At 39.4% G+C, this 22,719-nt stretch overlaps 2 protein-coding genes across 6 annotated transcripts in view; one reads left to right on the forward strand and one right to left on the reverse strand.

The window, feature by feature from the left end:
• ORC3 (origin recognition complex subunit 3) overlaps nt 1–13,877 on the reverse strand; it is a 61,022-nt gene extending 47,145 nt beyond the window's left edge. For all 4 annotated transcript variants that reach the window (XM_007104028.3, XM_007104027.4, XM_007104026.4 and 1 more), the window contains exons 1-6: nt 13,795–13,877; nt 10,937–10,991; nt 6,774–6,871; nt 5,132–5,276; nt 2,411–2,515; nt 1,037–1,188 (exon numbers count right to left, since the gene is read on the reverse strand). In XM_007104028.3, coding sequence (XP_007104090.1) covers nt 1,037–1,188; nt 2,411–2,515; nt 5,132–5,276; nt 6,774–6,871; nt 10,937–10,991; nt 13,795–13,818 — 579 coding nt within the window. In that variant the 5' untranslated portion in view covers nt 13,819–13,877. The remainder of the gene's footprint in view (nt 1–1,036; nt 1,189–2,410; nt 2,516–5,131; nt 5,277–6,773; nt 6,872–10,936; nt 10,992–13,794) is intronic.
• Nucleotides 13,878–13,980: 103 nt separating this feature from the next.
• Nucleotides 13,981–22,719, forward strand: part of RARS2 (arginyl-tRNA synthetase 2, mitochondrial) — a 90,481-nt gene continuing 81,742 nt past the window's right edge. For both annotated transcript variants that reach the window (XM_007104031.3, XM_028494655.2), the window contains exon 1: nt 13,981–14,067. In XM_007104031.3, the coding sequence (XP_007104093.1) occupies nt 14,032–14,067 (36 nt within the window). In that variant the 5' untranslated portion in view covers nt 13,981–14,031. The remainder of the gene's footprint in view (nt 14,068–22,719) is intronic.

The following is a 22,719-nucleotide window of genomic DNA, read 5'->3' on the forward strand; positions in this document are numbered from 1 at the left end:
AGGAAAAGCATGGGGAGAAGAGAGTATTTTCTATAAAACTGATTTTCTGTTAGTACAATGTTATATTTTGCTTTGCTTTAGAGTGAGAACCAGGATTTTTAATTAAAAACTGTAATGAATAACACTACATGCTGCTCTACTATTAAGAAATTTCAAGTTGAAAATCATCTTAAATGTCATCTGGTCCAATCCCAATCTTTTAAAGATTTCTGACCTAAATTGCAGGCAGTATTTGATTTCTAGAAAAATCTAAAACTGTGGATCAAATTAAGATATTATGGTAAGCATTAGACCCAGTTTAATCCCTATATAAAGCAAAATAAACTTCACTTATGATGACTTCAGCAAATACGTTCTGCAGAAAATGTCACCACAGTAACTTTTCCCATACTATCTGGCTACACAGCATCATAGACTAAGGCTGTGGTTTTATGGTGCAGTTATCCATGAATCATCTAGGTTATTTAGTTTCACCAGAGACTGTCATGGTAGAATGAGACTTCTATTTATGTATCTGCTTGTTAAACATACTTTACTTACAGAGCATTTATTCCTCAAGAATTCTAAACATGGAACAAAGGGGATTTACATATATATTATATATGTGCGTGTGCGTGTGTATGACCATTCCTCATCAAACTAAGTCGACAGTGGGTACTGAAAGCATGGTTCTACTGCACAAAAGTAAATACTGAACCTTAGAGATAACATATTAGAGATAAAGACACTGTCACAGAGATAGAATCTGCAGCAGAACAAATTCCTGATGCTGTTTTGTCATTAGATGACGTTCTCCCACAAATAAAATGGCCTTGTAAGAACCTAAACACCTCCCAGGAATTAGGCTACATACTGATAAAAGAAAATTTCTAAATTCTAATAGCCTTAGGAAAAATAAGTAGCTTCTATGAAATTAACAGCTAGTGCTGCATAAAAGTATCCTTACTAGAACAAAACAGTACTATGCTTACTATAATTCTAGACCTCTTCAATCATATGCCAATTTCCTGGCAAAAAATTATCAGGTTACATTTACCTGTGTGACATTCATATACCAAGTGGAAAGAGAATCCATTGAATAATGTATCTTTTTCTGGGTGACCTGAACATTTTCTTTCTCTTTGGATTGCACGCCTACGTTGCAGTCCATCAACTGTGAGGCCAGCTTTTGCAAAAAATGTTTCATATCTGCAGAACATAAAACATAAGAAAGCATATCCCCTTAAAACACATCTAGGGCTTCCCTGGTGGCACAGCGGTTGAGAGTCCGCCTGCCGATGCAGGGGACGTGGGTTTGTGCCCCAGTCCAGGAGGATCCCAAGTGCCGCGGAGCAGCCGGGCCCGTGAGCCATGGCCGCTGAGCCTGTGCGTCCGGAGCCTGTGCTCCGCAACGGGAGAGGCCACAACAGTGAGAGGCCCACGTACCGCAAAAAAAACAAAAACAAACACATCTAAAACACCTGAAACTTCTTGATCAGTATATTACACTATTTGGGTAGAATGTGTTTTTCTACACTTAACCTAATGTAACACAACATATTAACTATTGAGGTTCATTAGTATCCTCTCCCTAATATTTTAATTTCATTCATTCAGACTAACACTAGGCCAAAGTTTATGTTTATTGTCTGTAATAAAAGTGTTACCTAAGCAAATGTGCAAACATGAAAACTATAAATTATATTAGGAAAAATACGTATTTAAATTACACTGGACAGCAAAAGGTTTTTAAGACCCCTAAGAAGAGATCAACAGTGTTATTTACATAAGTTATTTTACTGATTACAACTCTTCCTTATAGTCATTTTTAAAGATGCCCTAAGGGCCTTTACTTAATTCCAAACAATTTATGAATATGAACATAAATATAAGCACTTAAAGCCCTTGTATCAGCCCAAATCTAAGCACATTTTACTCTATTAGTGCCCACATCCTTTATGATTTAATGGCTCCAGATACCCAAGATCAGCTCTGGCAATGGACTGTTTTTTTACCACGGTGGCCTTTCAAAGTGGGATAATAAGATGATTTGAGGCTGTATATATGAGCCTATGTATGTAGTCTCTTCTCTGTTGGGCTAAATAAGAGCTCCTCAGTCCTCAATTCTCAACTCCCTGTCCCAAACCTTCCAACTTATTAAAATTTTACTGGGTTCAGGAACACATCTTGTGAGTGCCTGGACTATTACTGGAGGTGAAGCTGATTGGTAGGGGTGGGGCCAGAATAAATGAAAGCGGCAGAGAGTCCTACAATAGTCAAGATTACGCTGGAGGCACTAAACCTCATCCTGCCAAAAATGTAGTGCCATGCTCCTCCCACAAATAAAAAAGGATACAGAAAGCTAGAGAGACGGATGGACGGAAGAGATATGTAACATCTCATCAAGGTTGTTATAGCATTTATACTTCACCTGGACAATCTTTAGCTTGCAATGAAACTACATATGGAGTAACATTATTCTGAAGGACTTCTGTTAGACTTCTGAATGTTAAATCATGATCTGTTACATTCACACCTATGGGATAATAAATCAATATTACACCATCATTTTTATCATTAATAATTTAACAAGAAAAGCCATTTAACATGTCAAGTGAATTCATAAGTTAAAATATTTTAAAAATATGATTAATAATAGAAACTAAGAAAACATACTGCATAAATGAAGAGCTCTCCATTAAAAAGATACATATAGAGGCACACACTATACTTATCAAGAAAGGTATTTAGCACGACTTTTCTTTAAAAAAACTACTGGGGATGTGTAGTTGACCCTTGAAAACATTTTAAAAGCAATTTCAAATTCATAAAGAGCTCTTTAAAATAATCATTCAAAAACAAGGGCCTTACTGTGACCCTGACTTAATAACTGAGAAGAATCCAATCATTAATATCAATTCTATTAATGATCTTAGTAGTAAATACAAAGGGTAAGTGTATACTAGGGGAAGAGTCTAAAAACAAATTAAAACTTTAAGTCCTTTAATTATTTACTGAATCCCTGGTTCTCATTTCCACAAATCAGTTTTAGTGCTCTGCATGCAGGTATCAGAGCTCAGTGGAAATTTCTCCACTACTTTGGAAAATATTCTATTCACTGATACCTTCCTTAATGTCACAATCTGTGACTTCTAGAAAGTGCTTTGGTGCTTAGAAAGTGCTTTGGTGCTTAGAAAGTGCTTTGGTGCCAGCAGCAGACATCTTGAAACTGCTTGAGACTTGCTACTATAAAACTTCAACTGCTTGGAATATCGTATTTTAACGCATATATGTGGAACCTAGAAAAATGGTACAGATGAACCGGTTTGCAGGGCAGAAATAAGAGACACAGATGTAGAGAACAAACGTTATGGACAACAAGGGTAGAAAGTGGCGGGGAGGGGGTGGTGGTAAGATGAATTGAGAGATTGGGATTGACACATATACACTAATATGTATAAAATGGATAACTAATAAGAACCTGCTGTATAAAAAAATAAAATAAAATTCAAAAATTCAACAACAACAAAAAATCTTCAAGTGCTTGGAAGGAAAAGAAAAGGTGCAGAATCATCCAGACCACCACAGTAAGCAAATTTTTTTTCTAGGAAACAAATAAAAATGTAGGCCAGCTATTTTAAAATGGACATATATACCTTTTTGAAAACAGAAAATGTATAACTGGGTAACTGTATAAGTATTCTTTGGGTACAGATATCAAAATGGTATTTAGCATGCATTATGGTCTAGGAATGTGATACTGCATCACTGAACAAATTTGGGAGTTTAATAAAACATTGGCTTCTCTTGTCTTTCACTGACAGACTTTATTAACTATTTAACACTATGTTCCTTAAAACAATGGATTTGCCTACTGAAAACAAGATAATCAACAATGTCTTCAATTGGAAAAATGTTCTCCTCCGACCACTGACTTTGAAACTTATGACTTCCATTAGCTTCTTTTCTCCTACGACGGCAGCCAGAGAACGGATTTCAACAGTTCTCTCACAACAACCTATCAGGCCTTCCCTCTTGACTGTGTTTCCCCCACTCTACTTCCAATTGCTGTAACCTGGCGGGAGAGAAACAAAGCACCCAACAGTACAAGCCAGCCGTCACTGGGCCTCAGTTTCTCATCCATAAATGGAAGGGGTTTGAAATTAAGTGGCAGGCTGCACGGAAAAGCTGGTCCACAGCATTATAAAAATCATTCTCTGGAGTCTTGTTACTCAGAGGGATCCTGGAATTGGCAATATGGGCATTACCCGGAAGCCTGTTAGAAATGCAGTTTCCAGCCCCACCCTAGACCTATTAACGAAAATCTCTGTTTACTAAGATCCTCTGGAGGTATCATTAAGGTTTGAGAAGTATTGCCCTGAATATCAGGAATAAGATTTAAACAGTATTAGAGGCAGTATTAACAACAGAAATAATTTCTTATCTCAGAGCTCACTAGTATAAAAACCTTGAATAAACAAAAAATTGGAAATACAATGAAGAGCATGTTTGGAATCCAAATAAATCCAACTTTCCTTTCAGAAGGAATGAAGAAAATTCGCTAATAGTCCAAAGAAATTTTTTCCATTATCGTGCAATCCAGATGTTTGGTTAAAATGGGATATTAATGATGGATACTTAAGTACCTAAAAAGTTTACAATCTGCAATCTGAAAGCAACTTATATATAGTTCATCGAAACCCCCTTCACACCATTAATATTAATACATTACAAAACAATCCAAGATTGAAAAAATAAGCACAGGGAAATAAAATTAAGGTCATAGAGTAATTTCATTGAAGATATGATAAAGTATAAAAATCGTATCTATCAACATACTGGTAGTTTCTTTATTACTGAATTCAAATCTCAGATTCAAATAACTAAGGAAGAAAGAGTAACACCAATATATTTCCCCTTCATTTTTCTGACAAAAAGGTGAGGAGGGTACTAACTAACCCTAGATCAATTTCTTTTAATTTACAGATGTATGGTCAGTATAAGGAACGTTTATTGGTTTTGGAAGTATGCAAACTTTAATTGGTTTAATTCTGTAAATGAAAAAGACAAAACAACTTTATCAGAACAGGTGATTCCCACTATTCTCAACAACAAAACCACTATTACAAAAAACACACACACACATATGTACCTAGAACAAGAGCAGCAGTTGGAATTTCTCTGAGTTTTATTTGACAGCCCCAGTCTCTTGAATTCTTCTGGAACCCAGAATGAGACTTCTGCAGAAATTCAATTAGACTGTCAAACAGGTTTTTATTTAATTCCTCTTGTAGTCGCTACAAAAAAACCACAAAACTTTATGAATTATTTTTAGCAGTAATCTGATACATCTTTCCAAGTGTGGGAAAGAAAACTGTCATGATTTCAATTCCAAAGATCACATGTAAAATAATTATAAGATAGATGAAATTAAAAATTGTTTTTCCTTAAATCTCCAGTGAACAGTGCTCTGAATTCCCTCCTTAAAGAATCTCATTTATTCATTCAACAAACATTTACTAACCACCTTACAAATGAAAGAGTCTCTTCCCTAAAAAAAGTGAAAAAATTGAGCTAGAACACTTACAATTAAATTGAAATACATTGCATAGAGTGCTATGATAATACAGGAACAAAGAGTAGGATCATCCACCTTAAGCTAAGCAGGTGATATATTTGAGCCAAAGAATTAGAGCAAGTGATGCAGGAGGTGATGGTGGAGGAAAGAAAGTTAAGAAGGAGGGAGTGGAGGAGGCAATCAGGGAAAAAAGCACAAAACATCTGGGGAACCACAGATATAGCTAAGAATAAGAACATGAGAAGTGGCCAGGAATGAAGCTGGACAAATACTCAAGGGATTATACCAAGGAAATATATATTTGATGTTAAAGGGTTTAGGTTTTGTACTGTGGGGAGAACCATTATAGGGATTTGGAGCAGAGGCATGATTAAATCAAGGTTAAGAAGGGTTCATCTGGCAGTACTGTGAAGGCCAGATTAGAGGGGACTGGAGGGGCTGTACTGGTAGCGGGGCTGGAAAACCCCTGTAGCCGGGATCTGCCTGACGGGATTTGGCCAATAGTGGCATAGGGACTAATGACAGACCAGAAGGGTGTGACATCAGAGGCAGGCACATCAGTTAAGAGGAGACTATGACAATCTATTATGACCATTTAGGTTTCCTAAACTAGAAATCACAAACCCAAATTGCTTCAAGGGTTCCAAGGAATACATGAAGGAGCAAAGCCACCAGGTGTAAAGCAGTAGAGAGTGGTAGGAAGCAGTAACAAACTGGAAAGTGCGTAACCCTCCAAAGGCATTAAAAAACAGGAAACACAATCCTGTGTTGGTCGAACAAAACAAGTTCCCTCAAAATGTTGGCCCTACATCTACAAATCTGCTACAGTGGAGAAACTTTTCAGGGCTGAATTATAAAGAACATGGTAACTGAATACGAGGATGAGGGAATGAAGTGGTTTACAAATAGCTTGATTTCTTACTTGTGTAACTGAATGGATAATTATAGGAGTGCCACCATTTGAAAGATGTGAGGATATGTAAAGGGCCTGTGCATTAGCAGCGATAATTATAAACATATGTTCCAAAACCTGAAGCTATGCTTAATACTTGAAAGATAAGGGTTTTTTTTTTTTAGGATATACAGATTACACTTAACCAAGATTACATATGTTTCATCAACACTCTTATAAATTGGTAGAAAGGAAAACGGGAAGGAACAAATATGAGATTTATGATATTAAAGAAACGTTAAGCTATTAAAAAAAAGTATTCACCTCAGTTTCAGATTTCATCTGCTGCCATATCAACTGGTAAGTTTCAAAGCGAAGCTTACTGTCCTCAGACTCATTTTTCCCTTTATTAAAATAGTCCTCTAAAAACACAGAAGGAAACAAGTCAGTTTCTTTTTTACATAATAATAGTTAGAAAATCTCTGTGCAAAGTAAGTGATGGGGTTGAATTTTTTTTACAAGTATCAAAAATATATATATTTGGGGATAGGTAACATTCAATATCCTTTATATTTAATTTATTTATATATCTTATATTTTTACTATATTAATGGTATTTGTAAGTTTAAAATCTTTTTAATTTTTCGATTGTATTTCTATCATTTACTTTTGAACTTCTAACAGTTTTTATTTAATGGTTTTGGTTTGAAGTATATACATTTAATATTAACATATTTTCATTATCTGCTCTTATGATAAGGCTCTGTATACTTTGCTTCACATATTTGCTTTGAACTCTTCTTTATTAAATGATTCTTATTACTACTATTCTTATTCTTTGCTTAGCTGAAATAGTTTAGTGCAGTCTTTTATTTAGTCTGTATTTTATATCCTTCTTGAATGGCTTCCTCTAAATGATTAGCCATTTATCAACACACTATTTATTGCAATGGTTTCCAAACTTTCTAACCATGATCCATATTAAGGAACACATTTTACATCATAATCCAATACACATGAATCTAAGAAAAAAACAAAAGTCCCATAAAACAATACTTCTCATTATCATGTGACAGCCAATGTTTTCTCTTCTCTTTTTTAAAACTATCAAGATCCACTAACCTGATTTCATGACTCACACTTTGGTTATAACTTTCAGTTTGAAAGAGATACACTTATTGGATAATCCATCCTTTCTCCCACCCATGTCAGATGCCCTTATTGTCTGAATACTTACATATGCACTTGAAACTGTTTTTGAACTTCTTTTGTTCTACTGAATCCAGTTCTACTCCCATGGCAGTCCTGAACTCCTGTAACTGTTAGAGCTTTGTAGTGTGCATTCTAACATCAAACAGATCCAGAGCTTCCTCCCAGCGCCACCAAACATTATTCTCTTTCAAAAAAATTTAAGGGCTTCCCTGATGGCCCAATGGTTAAGAATCCGCCTGCCAATGCAGGGGACAAGGTTCAAGCCCTGGTCCGGGAAGATCCCACATGCCATGGAGCAACTAAGCCCGTGCTCCACAGCTGAGCCTGCGCGCCACAACTGCTGAGCCCGCGTGCCGCAACTACTGAAGCCCGCGCGCCTAGAGCCCGTGCTCTGCAACAAGAGAAGCCATCACAATGAGAAGCCCGCGCACCACAACAGAGAGTAGCCCCTGCTCGCTGCAACTAGAGAAAGCCCATGCACAACAGCAAAGACCCAACACAGCCCTAAATAAATAAATAAATAAATAAATAAATAAAATAATTTTTAAAAAAATTTAAGACATTCTCCCAAATTAATTTTGTCATTTCTCACAATTAATTACCCTGGTGCTTGACTGGATAAAATAAAATCTGTAGATTGATTTGGGGAGAAATGACATTTTTAAATACGTTTCCAAAATTTCACATCCCAAAACACTACAGGTCTCTTTTTTTACTCAAATAGTTTACATGACTTACGGTTTTCTACTCTCCTTCATATTTCTTGTTGTTTACTGCTAGGTATTTTATTGCAACAGCTAGAACTTTCATGGTATTAAATAATAATTGTGAAAGTACACATTTTTTCCTGATTTCACTGAGATGCTGCTAGTATCCTCCCAACAAGTTTTAATGTTAACTGATAGTTTGGAACAGAAATTCTATTCCATGTTAAGGAACTTTCCTTCTAATTGTCATTGACTCACAAATCTTAATAAATTACAGCTGAAATTCAATACAAAAAGTTCTAAGCAAAAACTTGCCTTGTATTATGAGAAACAGTACTAGGTAGTGGTTAGACCTTAGGCTCTGGGATCAGACAGCTTGGTTTCAAATCCCAGCTCTCCACTTGCTAGCACTATCACTGAGAAAGTTCTTTCTACATCTAAATATCCTGATATACTTTAATGGAGATAATAATACTTTCTTCATAGTTTAACACACATAAAGTGCTTAAAATAGTCTGGCACGTAAAAAACACTCAATAAATGTTAGTGTTTTTATTAGTTATAATGACATTGCTCATGATATCAGATGTCATTTCATGCTATGTATCCTTCATGGATAACTGGGGAACAAGTCTTGAATTTTTCTCTGAAAATGAACTATTTCTAGTTCAGTTTAGCAATCTCCAACATTAAAGAAATATGTTGATAAGTCAATCACTTAAAAACCAAATAATTTATAATGTAGCTCTTCTTCGTTCACTCTTTCCAAGTCCATCACTGTCACTTTTTATCTGGGGAGGTGAGGAGGGCAAGGAATATAGAAAGCTTCAGGTTTTTTTGAGACTAAATCTATGAGTGTAAAGTTCAACACCACTGTTTATTCTCCTGTTAATGAGAAACTGCATTCTTATTTTAAGTCGTACTTTCTACCCTCTATTGCCCTCAATATGGACCATTATTTTATTATTTGCTCCCTGAGCACAGGTACTTTACCTAGCTGGTCTCAAATTGAAGGATTAACACCTTAAAGGTCTACATCATGAGATGATTTAGAAAAATCCAATTGTATATATTGGAGCTGTTTATCTCCTTAGTCAAACAATAGCATAGTCCAGTTTTTCTTTTTTAATTCAAAATTTAAAAATGAGTGTGAATGAATATGCTTAATTGCACACCATAATTTTTCCATCCGAATTAATCTTCACAGTGCTGAATAGTGAGTGTAAATACTCAACATGCCTAAGAGGACCTTTTAAAAAATACCAACACCTGGGTCCCATTCCCAAAGATACTGATTCAGTTGGTCTGGGCTGCGGTTTGGGCATTGGTGTTTTTAAGAAACTTTCCAAGTTGAAATCAGAATAAGGTCGATGGATTGTCCCACTGTCAGTGTGCTGGTTGTGATACTGTACTATAGTCATGCAATACATTACCACTGGGGATAACTGGGTGAGGGTTCAAGGGAACTCTCTACACTCTTTCTTACAACTGCATGTGAATCTACAATTACACCAAAAAAAAAAAAATCAGTTTTTTTAAAAAAAGTTCCCCAAGTGATTCTAATCTGCAGGCCCCATTGTGAACCAGTGCAATAAACATTTTCTGACTGATAATAACATCTTGATTTGTTTGAACTAGTCAAGTCTTCTTAACTTGATCACTAAACAGATATCTGGAGATAAGTAAAGAATGTGAAGACAATATTTTTTTAAAATAATTTAATTTTATTGCAGTATAACTTACAAATAATAAAATATGCCCATTTTAACAGTTTGATATGTCCTAACAAAGGTATACACTCACATAACCATCCTCTGTCTAGAGAACATTCCCATCACTCCAAAAGTCCCTCTTGGGACTTCCCTGGTGGTCCAGTGGTAAAGAATCTGCCTTCCAATGCAGGGGACACGGGTTCAATCCCTGGTCGGGGAACTAAGATTCTCACATGCCACGGAGCAACTAAGGCTGCCCGCCACAACTACTGAGCCTGCATGCCTCAATGAGAGAGCCCGCGTGCCACAGGCTACAGAGCCCACGCACTCTGGAGCCCGCGAGCCACAACTACAGCGAGAAAACCCACACACCACAACTAGAGAGAGAAAACCCACACGCCACAACGAGAGAGAGAAAACCCGCACGCCACAACTAGAGAGAAGTCCGTGTGCCACAACGAAGATCTCGCACCACAACAAAAGATCCCGCATGCCTCAACGAAGACCCAACACAGCCAAAAAAACAAAAGGTACCCCTGCCCTTCTGCAGTCAATACTCCCTACCTCATCCCAAGAAATCACTGAGATTTTTAAGACAAATCTCTTTTAAAGAATGGTGACATACCCTTTGAAGGAAATTTCGAATTGCCTTTTGATGGTACATTTGGATTCCCTTTTAGATTAGAGCCCTGGGGAGTGCCCCTTATCGCTTTGTCCTATGCCTTGGAACATAACTTCTGTATCAACATGGTAAGTAAAGCAAGCTTAGACAGGAGAATTACTAATTCAATAAGAGTTAGGTTAGTTCAAGACTTGGGGGAGGAAAACTAACACATCTGATATTAAGACATCTTACCTATTGGCACAGAGATCTTTCTCTTCTTGAAGTCTGGCTTAAACACAAAGCAACCCTATAAAAAAGAAAGAGAGAAAAAAAGCATAAAGTCAAGCAGCCAAGAAGCAGACAAATCGGAATTAACCTAGTATTTTATGGATAAGCAGATTTTTTTCTTTTTAAGGCGTTTAAAGTGCTAAGAAATTATCTTTCTTCAATCTGAATTACAGAAGGAAAAATTCTTAAACAACAAGGGGACTAACCACTTCTTTCTCCTTCCCATGGGAAGCTCATCTTTGATTTTGCTCTTTGAGACCTAATCTAAGAGACAGACAAAGAAAATAAAAGCTGATGAAATTTAAACCCAGAAAGGCTCCATTTTTATAAAACCTAGTGAAGAAAGAAAATTAGTACTATACATTAAATGAAAATCAAGATGATTAAAACTACTGATGCCCTCTCATCTCAAAAGAAGTATTTATTATTAAATTAAATTCCAAGTATCTAGAACCTTGACAGGACACAGACAGTTTTGGCTATTGATTCACCTTACATACCTTTCTTCATCAGATAAATTCTTATTCATTTGTCCATTAAAGTTCAACTCAAACTCACCTGCTTTGGGAAACCTTCTCCAAGTCTCTGGTCAGAATTATTCTTTCCCCTAATAGCTCACAGTACCTGAATATCTTCATTTCGCTTTGTTTTAAGTCACTCTTACTATGTATGATAGTTATTTATGGAGCTGTCTCTCCAAGTAGTTTTATATATATATATATATATTTTATCATCTTTTTTTTGTGTGTGTGGCACATGTGGGATCTTAGTTCCCTGACCAGGGATCGAACCCGTGCCCCCTGCAGTGGAAGCGTGGAGTCTTAACCACTGGACCGCCAGGGAAGTCCCTCCCCAAGTAGCTTGTGAGCACCTTCAGAGTACAGACTGCATTTAATTCATAACTGTCTCCCCAATGTTTAGGATAGTGTTAACACATACATTAGGCAATCAGTATACATAATGGACCAATGCTTGCCAAATAATTTTTCTGGTAATTTCCTAGCTACATTTAGTCTCATGTTATTATCTGACTAGTGACACACAGGCCGTAAGCTGCTGGTCCCACATTTGTTCTACCAATTCTAAAGCCGTACATCATGGGCAGCTTCTTAGATTCCCATTTCTATGGAAAATGAAAGAATGAAAGAAATATAGCTAGAAAAAGTCATCTCAGGATAGACCTAAAGACTGCTGTACAAATATAAACTGACCATTCGGATTACAGCGTCCAAAATAAGAACTGCGCCTTACGTTCTTATATCTGCAACTAACGGAACTATTTAAAACACACAAATTTTTTTAGAAAAATCATTTGGTGCCATGACAAGCTTGTCACTGCCTCCTTTCTACAGCCACCTGTAATTCAGGAGCAGGAAAAGGAGCTATGAAGGAGTGAGACATGAAGAGTGCTGGGAATGGATCCCGATGTAGGGCAGCAGGAGTAATATCGTTATCCACTTTTCACTACTGATCAAGTGATGGTGTTGGAGATGGAAGAAATGAGAACCAAGAGTCAAAAGATATGACAAGGAAAGTTTAGACAGGGGAAAAAAAAAAGGAGCTGACACTTCCATGAACCAATGAAATAATCCTTAAAGATTCTTATTTAGGTAAGGTCTCCTTCATCATCATCTCAATACAAGCATTTCTCTTGTCATAAACGTTTTCCTGAAAAAAACAAAACCAAAAAAACAAACCTCTCACAATTCTGCAAGATACACAAAAATAAGAAAGGCGTATGCAACAAAAAGGACTAGGGGACAGACCACTGAAAACCTATGGAACTTTATAACCAGGACAAAACAAAAACAGTACCATTCCTCATAAAAAATACTAGCAGTTAAGCTCTTCTGGCATTTACGCCTAACATCACAGTCGGTCAGTCTTCAGTACGCTTGGGAACATATGTATATGTATAACTGATTCACTTTGTTGTAAAGCAGAAACTAACACACCATTGTAAAGCAATTATACTCCAATAAAGATGTTAAAAAAAAAATCCTATGGCTCGTAGTTCCTCCTGGATATGTAGTCTTGGAAGGCACTGAGTCTCATGGGAATACGCTTGGGAACATATGTATATGTATAACTGATTCACTTTGTTGTAAAGCAGAAACTAACACACCATTGTAAAGCAATTATACTCCAATAAAGATGTTAAAAAAAAAATCCTATGGCTCGTAGTTCCTCCTGGATATGTAGTCTTGGAAGGCACTGAGTCTCATCATTTTATTTTAATGTAATTTTGATCAAAATTAAAAATTAAATCCATGGTAGAGCCTTCTTCATTAATTTACTGTTTCAACACCGGGACAAATGCCTTTGCAACTTATCTGCACTCTCAGCTTTATCAGATAGCTTAACTTTCAGGGGCTTCCGGCCGTACTCCCAATATTACTAAAGGTCTTACTTTACTTGGTCTGTAACAGCACTGTCGAATACAATTTTCGGTAATGATGGAAATATCTGTTTATTTTGTTTACCACTTGTATCTCGGTACCTAACAGAGCCTTTGGCTCACAATAAATATACATGAGAAGGAAAAAGGAGAGGAGACTAGGACACATCCTCGGGGCATCCGACCTCCACAAACCAGAACTTAAAATTCCTCCGAGGCAGAAAGAACACTAGGGCAGATCGGCGTTTTCGCTCCCCAAGCAAAGCTGGCCTCCACTGGACGTGGAGCAAAGACGCCCCAGCTCGGCCAGCCATCCCCTCCCCTCGAGCTGGTACAACGAGGTCTACGTAACCTCCGCTTCATCCCTTCTTCACAAGGGAATGAGGCAGCTGTGTTGTCCCAGTGGGCGCCCGCCCCCACATACCTTGGACACCGAAGACGTGGCCATAGTCCTCGCCACCTGCGAAATTCCAGATGCACCCGGAATTTCCCGCGCTCCCCCGCGGCATCGGGGCAGAGGTTAGTGGTGGGCCACGCGGCTCCTTGATTGGCTGGCAGCACCTTCCGGGGCGGGCTTCCTGAACGCGGAGGCGGGGCGTGCAGAGGAGGGCGGGGCGAAGCTCAACACCATCCAGCTGGGACCGGCTTCGTGGAGACAGACATGGCGTGCGGCTTCCGCAGGTCTATCGCCTGTCAGGTACGGGCCCGGAAACTGGCATAAAGAGGGCCCCCGCGCCCCGAATTCCGCTACGGGCCAGTCCCCAGTCATCGGGAGGGCGGGTTCCGCGGATACCCTGTTTTTGTTTCTGCTGCCTCCTTCCCCCTTTTTGGAGCTGCTTGAGCCGCCGAGGCAAACCCAGTCGAGAGTCGAGTTTGCGGCCCAGATCAGTTTCTCAGGGTGAAAAAGTAAACCTTGAGAGGCACATGTTGCTTCCCTCACGTCTTACCGCCTGACAGCTCAGTGTGCTTTACCTGGGTGGCAAGTCAGTGGGCCGTGATTAGACCCTTTAGAAATTAGTGCGCCATACGCTTAGTGAAGTTGATGATGGATCTTAATTGTCATTTGAAAGGATCTAGTTTAAAAACTGGTCATTTCTTTTCCAGTCATTTTCGCTGCCTGTCCTAGCATTACTTTTGGTAACTCCAAAGATAACATGAGACCCTGTTTTTCTTGATTCTGAGGCATATTGTTACCGGAAAACTGGGTTTGCCTCTTGGTGAGCATGGGGGCAAAAGACACAACCAAACCAAAGATCTGGAGAAGGAAGGATTTATTACTTGCAGCAAGTAAGGAGAAGGGGAGGGGGACGGGCGAGGGGTGATATTTCCCGAAGCAGTATCTCCCCAGATGGCAAAATTGGGGAAGTTTTAAGCTCAAGGTATGTGCATATTCATGAAGGGGCTTGAGCAGAGGTGAATTCAATATAGAATTGGGGCAAAGGTTGAGAGTACAGGCTTTAGTAGAAGTCACCAGGGTCAGAAAAGATCAACATCTCATTCCCTAGGTTCTGACCAGTCTGGGTTCTTAGCTAGTAGTTACCATCCTCCACCTGGGTTGGGGCCTTAGTTCCAGTAGAAGAACTCTAAGATACAGTATATTATGTGTATCCCCTGAGGGGGAACTAGGATTCCGCTTTTTCGCTGCTCTGTTGTTTTACTGCTTTTCCTTTGTTTCTGTGTGCCCTCTCTTTTCTGATGAGTAACTGTTTCCATCTGCCCTTTGGAACTCGGCGAAAGTCTAGGGGGCTAAGCCTTTTTCCTACAAATGAGAAACAAGGAAACAAAGTCTTTTGTACCTGGGAGGGCCCCGCAGGGTCCTGCTCGGTTTCAATCCCCGCTTTTCTTTGATACTCCTCCTCAGTCTTGAGGCGAACAGGTGTTAGACAAGAAAGGGAATAGCGTTTTGGATAGAGAGGTTAATCATAAACTTGGCAGAGGGACTCGGTTTTAGGGGGACTCGGTTTCAGTATTTGAACAGCTCTGTCATGAGGATGGGAATAAAACACTGGAACATTAGATTTCATCAGAAATAATTTTTAAAACGCGTCGGCCAACTCTGCAGTTTTTCAACACAACTTTCTGTTGTAGTTCTGACAAACCCATTTCCTTTTAATGGACACATTGGTGGACATACTTTGTCTGGCATATAATATATATTTCATTTAGTTCACTTTTACAGCATTTCTGGAAATCCTTCTGTCTTGACTTTAATGCTTGGAGATGTACCGTTGCCGAAATATCGGCTTCCCTGTGCACCAACACCGAACAGAAATACGGAGACAGATTTTGGAGGAAGAGAGAGATGGCTTTATTTTTCTGCCAGGCAGAAGGGAAAACACAGCAGGCTAGCGCCTCAAGAACTTTGTCCCCCTCTCCTTCGGGAATCGGAGAAGATTTTATATGTAGGGCTCGCAGCAGTCCGGGGTATAAGATAAGGATCAAAGTAGTCAAGGTCCTGCATTCTTCTTCTTACTGCATTATTTCAAAATAGTCACAGCTGGCGTCAGGCAGCCCCGTAATTGGGTCCATTTGTCTCTGGGTTATCGGCCTGTGACCTCTTTTCTGAAATGCAAATGCTACAAGGGTGATCTGCTACAAGGGAGTCCAGGATGTAATTTACATAGGGTGGATAGCTAGTGGGAAGCAGCCGCGTAGCACAGGGAGATCAGCTACGTGGTTTGTGACCACCTAGAGGGGTGGGATAGGGAGGGTGGCAGGGAGGGAGACGCCAGAGGGAAGAGATATGGGAACATATGTATATGTATTCACTTTGTTATACAGCAGAACTAACACACCATTGTAAAGCAATTATACTCCAATAAAGATGTTAAAAAAAATAAATGCAATCAAAAGAAAAAAAAAGTAATAGGTTAGCTTTGTGAAGTACAAATCTAGTTAACAGATACTATAGATTAGTAACAGTTAAAAAAAAAAAACTAGGAGTGATTAACTCTTTCAGGCCAGGTTATTTTCTTCTCTAGCCTGTTCACTGTTCCCTTTATTTTCCTTGTTCTCAGGAGAGGGAAAACTTCATTTCTATTTTTGCTGCAACAGTACTGCCCTTTCCAGTGCCAGCTTCCCAAGTATCACCAATGGACCATTTGATAAGAAAAAGCTGGGTTCATGGCTTACTGGGCTAACGCAACAGAGCTTTGGTAGTGTCTGTCGCTGGGAAGGCATTTGAAGTATGGTTTAAGGCTGGTCTTTCAGTGGCAGAGGGTGAGAGGACAGGAAAGTGGAGGAGATGGCTTGATGAGGATTGGATACTGATCTTAACAGTTTTAAGATTGATGGGGGACTTCCCTGGCGGTCCAGTGGTTAGGGCTCACCACTTCCACTGCAGGGGGCACGGGTTCGATCCCTCGTCGGGAAACTGAGATCCCACATGCCGCACGGAGCCAAAAAAAAAAAAAAAAAAAGATTGATGGAAAGAGCAAGAACTCTTAGGACATGAACTGTTGATGCTTTCTTTATATTGCAGAATTGATAGATTTTTCAGGAAGTTCCTATAGTGAACAATCTAGTTATTTGTCTGGGCAGCAGTCTCCCAGAAGAGTAAAATTATGCTAATTAAGACAAAGGAATAATAAAGTCATGTTAATGTGGACAGTAAACTATGTCTAGCGTGGTAGCTTTAGACCTCAGTGTCCAAGCTTTGTGTGTGTGAGGTGGCTCCATTCGAAGCCCTTAGGTCAAGATGGTGCCATGACCAGAAGAAATTTGTGTTTAGTTTTGCAAAGGCTATATTCTTCCTTGTAAAGAAAGCACGTCGGAGAAACAGGAATTCATATGTATTGAGCATATTTGTGCTAATTACTTCACGTTCACATTTAAGCCCTGAAACAACCCTAAAACAGAGAAGTATTAACCTTATGATACAGTTGAGCAAATTGAGATCTAGAGAGATTAAATAAGCTACCCACATCTCCTGGTCAATAAATTGAAGAGTTGGTTTATGAACAGAGATATGTCTAACTTCAAAATCGGCTCCTTCTTTGTTTTTTGTTTTTTGTGGTATGCGGGCCTCCCTCTGTTGTGGCCTCTTCCGTCGCGGAGCACAGGCTCCGGACGCGTAGACTCAGCGGCCATGGCTCACGGGCCCAGCCGCTCCGCGGCATGTGGGATCCTCCCAGATCGGGGTGCGAACCCGGTTCCCCTGCATCGGCAGGTGGACGCGCAACCACTGCGCCACCAGGGGAGCCCAAAATCGGCTCCTTCTTACACGCTATGCTGTTTAGTTTATGAAGGCAAGGAGCATGATCTGATCATTAAACAGAATGTAATAGAGTTGTCTGACAACATAAACCAAGTAAATGTATATTTCCCCAAACAAAAGGTCATCAGGAGATGATCTGGGACATCCCTGGTGGCACAGTGGTTAGGAATCCACCTGCCGATGCAGGGGACACAGGTTCGAGCCCTGGTCCGGGAAGATCCCACATGCCTCAGAGCAACTAGACCTGTGCACCACAACTGCTGAGCTTGCACTCTAGAGCCCGCGAGCCACAACTGCTGAGCCCGCATGCCACAACTACTGAAGCCCACGCGCCTAGAGCCCGTGCTCCACAACAAGAGAAGCCACCGCAATGCGAAGCCTGTGCACAACAACAAAGAGTAGCCCCCGCTCACCACAACTAGAGAAAGCCCATGCACAGCAACGAAGACCCAACTCAGCCCCCAAAATTAATTAATTAATTAACAAAGAGATGATCTGAAACAAGGATAAAAATAAATAAAATAGAAATGTGTGCAATACATACCTCTGTGAATGAGGGTCCTTACCTAGTTTAGGAGTGAAGGAGTGTATTACACTAAAGGGTATATTCATTCAGCAAATTTTGATTAATGAATCTACAGTTTTCTTTTTTTTTAATCTCCTTCACCTATTTCTCTCCTCCCTCCAGCACTTCCCCACCAGCAACCAATTGTTCTCTGTAGCTATAACTCTGTTCCTGTTTGGTTATGGTTGTTCATTTGTATTTCCCTTTCTCTGTGTGACTTATATAGCATAATATCCTCTAGATCCATCCATGTCGTCATGAATGGTAAGACTCCTTTTTTTTTTTTTATAGCTGAATAATAGTCCATGGTATACCTACACCACATCTTCTTTATCCATACATCCATTGATGGGCACTGACATTGCTTCCATACCTTGACTGTAGTAAATAATGCTATAATGAACACAGGGGTGCATATATCTTTTTGAATTAGTGTTCTTATTTTCCTTGGATATATACACCTAGAAGTGGAATTCATAGATTGTATGGTAGTTCTATTTTTAACTTTTTGAGAAATCTCCAAACTATTTTACATAGTGGCTTCACCAATTTACATTCCCAATGTTAGTGCACAAGTGTTCCCTTTTATCCACATCCTCACCGACACTTTTTATTTGTTGTCTTTTGATAATAGCCATTCTGATAGGTGTGAATTGATATCTCGTTGTTTTGATCTGCATGTGCCTGATGATTAGTGATGTTGAGCATCTTTTCATGTGCCAGTTGGCCATCCGTATATCTTGGGAAAATGTCTGTTCAGGTCGCCTACCCATTTTTTAATTGGGTTGTTGGGTTTTTTTGTTTTCTGGGGTTTTGGAGTTTGTTTGGGTTTTTTTTGATGTTGAGTTTTATTAGTTCTCTGTATATTTTGGATGTTAACCCCTTGTCAGATATATCATTTGCAAGTATATTCTCCCATTCAGTAGGTGGGCTTTTTCATTTTGTTGGTAGTTTCCTTTGCTGTGCAAAAGTTTTTTAGTTTGATATAGGCTCATTTATTTATTTTTGCTCCTTTCAAATTACTGCTTCTGCCAGGTCTCAGAGTGTATGAGATTTCGTGTGTGCCCTTTAAAAGCAGAGTCTGTTTGCTATAGCCCTCTGGCTCTCCTGAAAGTAAGCCCCACTACCCTTCAAAGCCAAATGTTCTGAGAACTTGTCTTCCTTTTGTAAGACCTCCAGGCTGGGGAGCCTGTTGTGGGGCTCAGACCCCTGACTCCTTTGGGAGAACCTCTGCTGTTGTAATTTTCCTCCCTTTTGTGGGTTGCCCATCTCGGGGTATGGGTCTTGACTATACTGTTCTCCACCCTTCCTATCCATCTAGTTGTGGTTCCTTCTTTGTGTCTTTAATTGTAAGAAGACATTTTCTGCTAGTCTTTGGGTCTTTGTCATCAATAGTTGCTCTGTAAATAGTTGTAATTTTGGTGTGCCCCTGGGAGGAGGTGAGTTCAGGGTCTTCCTACTCAGTCATCTTGGCCACTCCTACACCGGCTCACGGCCTCATTTTTCCATCTTCAAAACCAGTGACAAAGCTGGGATTTTTTTATGTTGCCATTTCTCTGGTTCTTTGAGTCTAAAGTTTTCTAAGCACTATCAGTCCCCAGGTTGAAAGTGAATGGAATATGGTTTCTGCCCTGGCATGGCTCCAGAGTAACTTGAGAAACAGCTGTATAAACAGGTAATTGCAGTGCAGTCTATAACCACTATGTTAGAAGCGTTTGTGAAGTGCTAAGGGAATATGGAGAAGACAGCTTCTTAGTGTCGGAGAAGGCTGTGTTGGGGCTTCATCCTGAGGAGAGGATGTGTAGAAGTGTACTGAGTGAGTAGAGTGAGAGCTTGGTGGGGATAGGGTATTTCAGGAAGAGCATGTGCATAGACACTGACATGGTAGAGCATGGCATGTGCATGGAACCACAATATTTGGGTGTGACTGACTGTTTAGAGTATACCTCTGATGCTCACTTCAGCAAGTTCTACTGATTCTGTCTGCAGAGTAATACCTTGAATTCATCCACTCTTTTCCATCGCTGCTGCCCCTTCATTCCCACACCCCAAGCCAAGCTACCATTATCACCTACATCAGCTGCTTACACCAGCATTCTGATGGGTCTTTCTGTTTCCTTTCTTGCCCTCTCTCCAATCCATTCTCCTTATAGCAACAAAAGTGACTTCTAGAATGTAAATCAAATCATATCACTTATCTGTTTAAAACTACACAAACTCACTGCCAGAACCTTAACATCTTTCTTTCCAACCTCAATTCATGCCACTCTATCCCTTCTTTCTGTAGGATGGTAGCCACACTAATTTTCTGGTTTTCCAACATAGCAAGTTCTTTCCATTGCCATTGCATTCCCATTGCATAGATTATTCCCTGTGCCTAAAGGAAATGATTTTATACCATGACTTCCTATGCCAGATGGAAGTTTCACAGAACAATACTTTATAATGTGTGTGCATTCTTTTCTATTCTGTGCTCCTTCATTTTTCCAAAAAATGCTGGTTGGGACATCACTGAATTTCTTCCCAACTGACAACCTATAGTTTGGAAACTATGTCCTCCAGTTATCCTCTATCTCAGGCCCTTGTTTGCTTCTGTCATAACACTTATAAGAGTTAACGATTATTTGGTCTTGTGTTACTTGTTTTGGTGTAAGCTTCACGAAGACAGAGAGCATATTTTATTCACTGTTATTTCCCCAGATCAGCAAAGTGCCTGAAACATAGCTGTTGGGATATAATATAAAGCTTGCAGCTTCACCACATGAGTTCATAATTTTAAAGCTGTGAGATGACATGGTGGAAAGAATTCAAATTCCAGCCCCTTCACGAATGTGACTGACTTACTCTTGGCAGCTTTTAATTAACCCATCAGCTATCAGATGATGGTATTGATTTCTCGTCTACGGGATTATTGCAAGGATTAATGATGATGATGATAATGAAGAAGATAATAGTAACTATTTGTAGAATACCTTACTTGTACCATGCAGCATTTTGCTGAACTTTACAGGGCTATCGATCCGGTTTAATGAGGTAGTACTAACAGAAAGTGCTTAGTGTCGAAAGCTGTGAGGGGTTTGTGATTTTACCCTACAAGTTAGTTAACCATATTTCATGGATGGTGGCAGAAAATATGAGAGCCCTGGGCGAAATAAAAGGCTTTTATTATTTTATTATTCCCAGCGAAAGTAGTAGCCAGAGTATCAACATTTTCTTGTGTGGGTTCCCCAAGCTCCTTTTCTTCCCGCAGGGCACGGTGAAGAGGGTCAGATGATACCTGCACAGGCAGTGTGTGTGTTATATAGGAGAGGACCCTGAGACCTTTATAATGGCAGCAGGCATGTTCCCCTTTGTTCTGATGTGGGACACTATTTCTCTCTCACAAAGCTGTTTGTTATATAAACCTCCTTGGAAAGATAGTCCAGAACAAAGAGCAGTTTGGGCTTTGCTTACAAGACACGCAGAAACTTAAGAGTCCCATAGAGATTTCTCTCCCAACCCTTAGCACAGTGCTATGCAGATAAGATGTGCAGTACTTGATATTATCATCTCCCTTAATCATCTCAATCATCTTGTGCTCTTGGTAGCATTATCTCCATTTTATAGAGGAGGACCCTGAGACTCAAGAAGATGAAAAAAATAATCTAAAGTCACAGAGCTACAAAATTGTGGAGTTCAGTGATTAACCAACCCAACTGTCTGACTCAAAATCGAAATTCTTTGGATTCTGTAGAATGACTTTTGTAAAATGTTCAGCACTATCTCTGGCTCAGAAACAAAATGACAGAGTGTAGATTTGTTTCCCTTTCTCACTTTCTTTTCATTTAGGTTTTGAAGTTAAGTTTAGAATAAATTCAGCTGATTTTAATTCCTTTTAATTTTGAAGTATTTTCAAACTTAGAGAAAAGTCATGAGAGTAGTACAAAGGAACTCCATATACCCTTATCCAGATTCACCGATTAACATTTTACCACATTTGCTTCATCTTTCTCTCTATATCTGTATAATCTGTTTTCCTGTATCATTTGAGAATGGGTTTCATAAATCATGCTCCGTAACCTCCTAATGCCTAATTGTTTACTTCCTAAGAGCAAGGCTTACCTTATATAACCACAGTACAGCTGCTAGATTCCTATCACACTGATACACTTTTTTTATTGTCTTTTTTTTTAACATCTTTATTGGAGTATAATTGCTTTATACTGTTTTGTTAGTTGCTGCTGTATAACAAAGTGAATAAGCTATATGCATACGTATATCCCCATATCCCCTCCGTCTTGCGTCTCCCTCCCACCCTCCTTATCCCACGCCTCTAGGTGGTCGCAGAGCACCCAGCTGATCTCCCTGTGCTATGCAGTTGCTTCCCACTAGCTATCTGTTTTTACATTTGGTAATATATATATGTCAGTGCTACTCTCTCACTTCTTCCTAGCTTACCCTTCCCCCTCCCCCATCCTCAAGTCCATTCTCTATGTCTGTGTCTTTATTCCTGTCCTGCCCCTAGGTTCATCAGAACCTTTTTTTTTTTTTAGATTCTATATATATGTGTTAGCATACGGTATTTGTGT

The sequence above is a fragment of the Physeter macrocephalus genome, chromosome 10 (assembly GCF_002837175.3).
Source record: "Physeter macrocephalus isolate SW-GA chromosome 10, ASM283717v5, whole genome shotgun sequence".
NCBI classification, from domain to species: Eukaryota; Metazoa; Chordata; class Mammalia; order Artiodactyla; family Physeteridae; genus Physeter; species Physeter macrocephalus.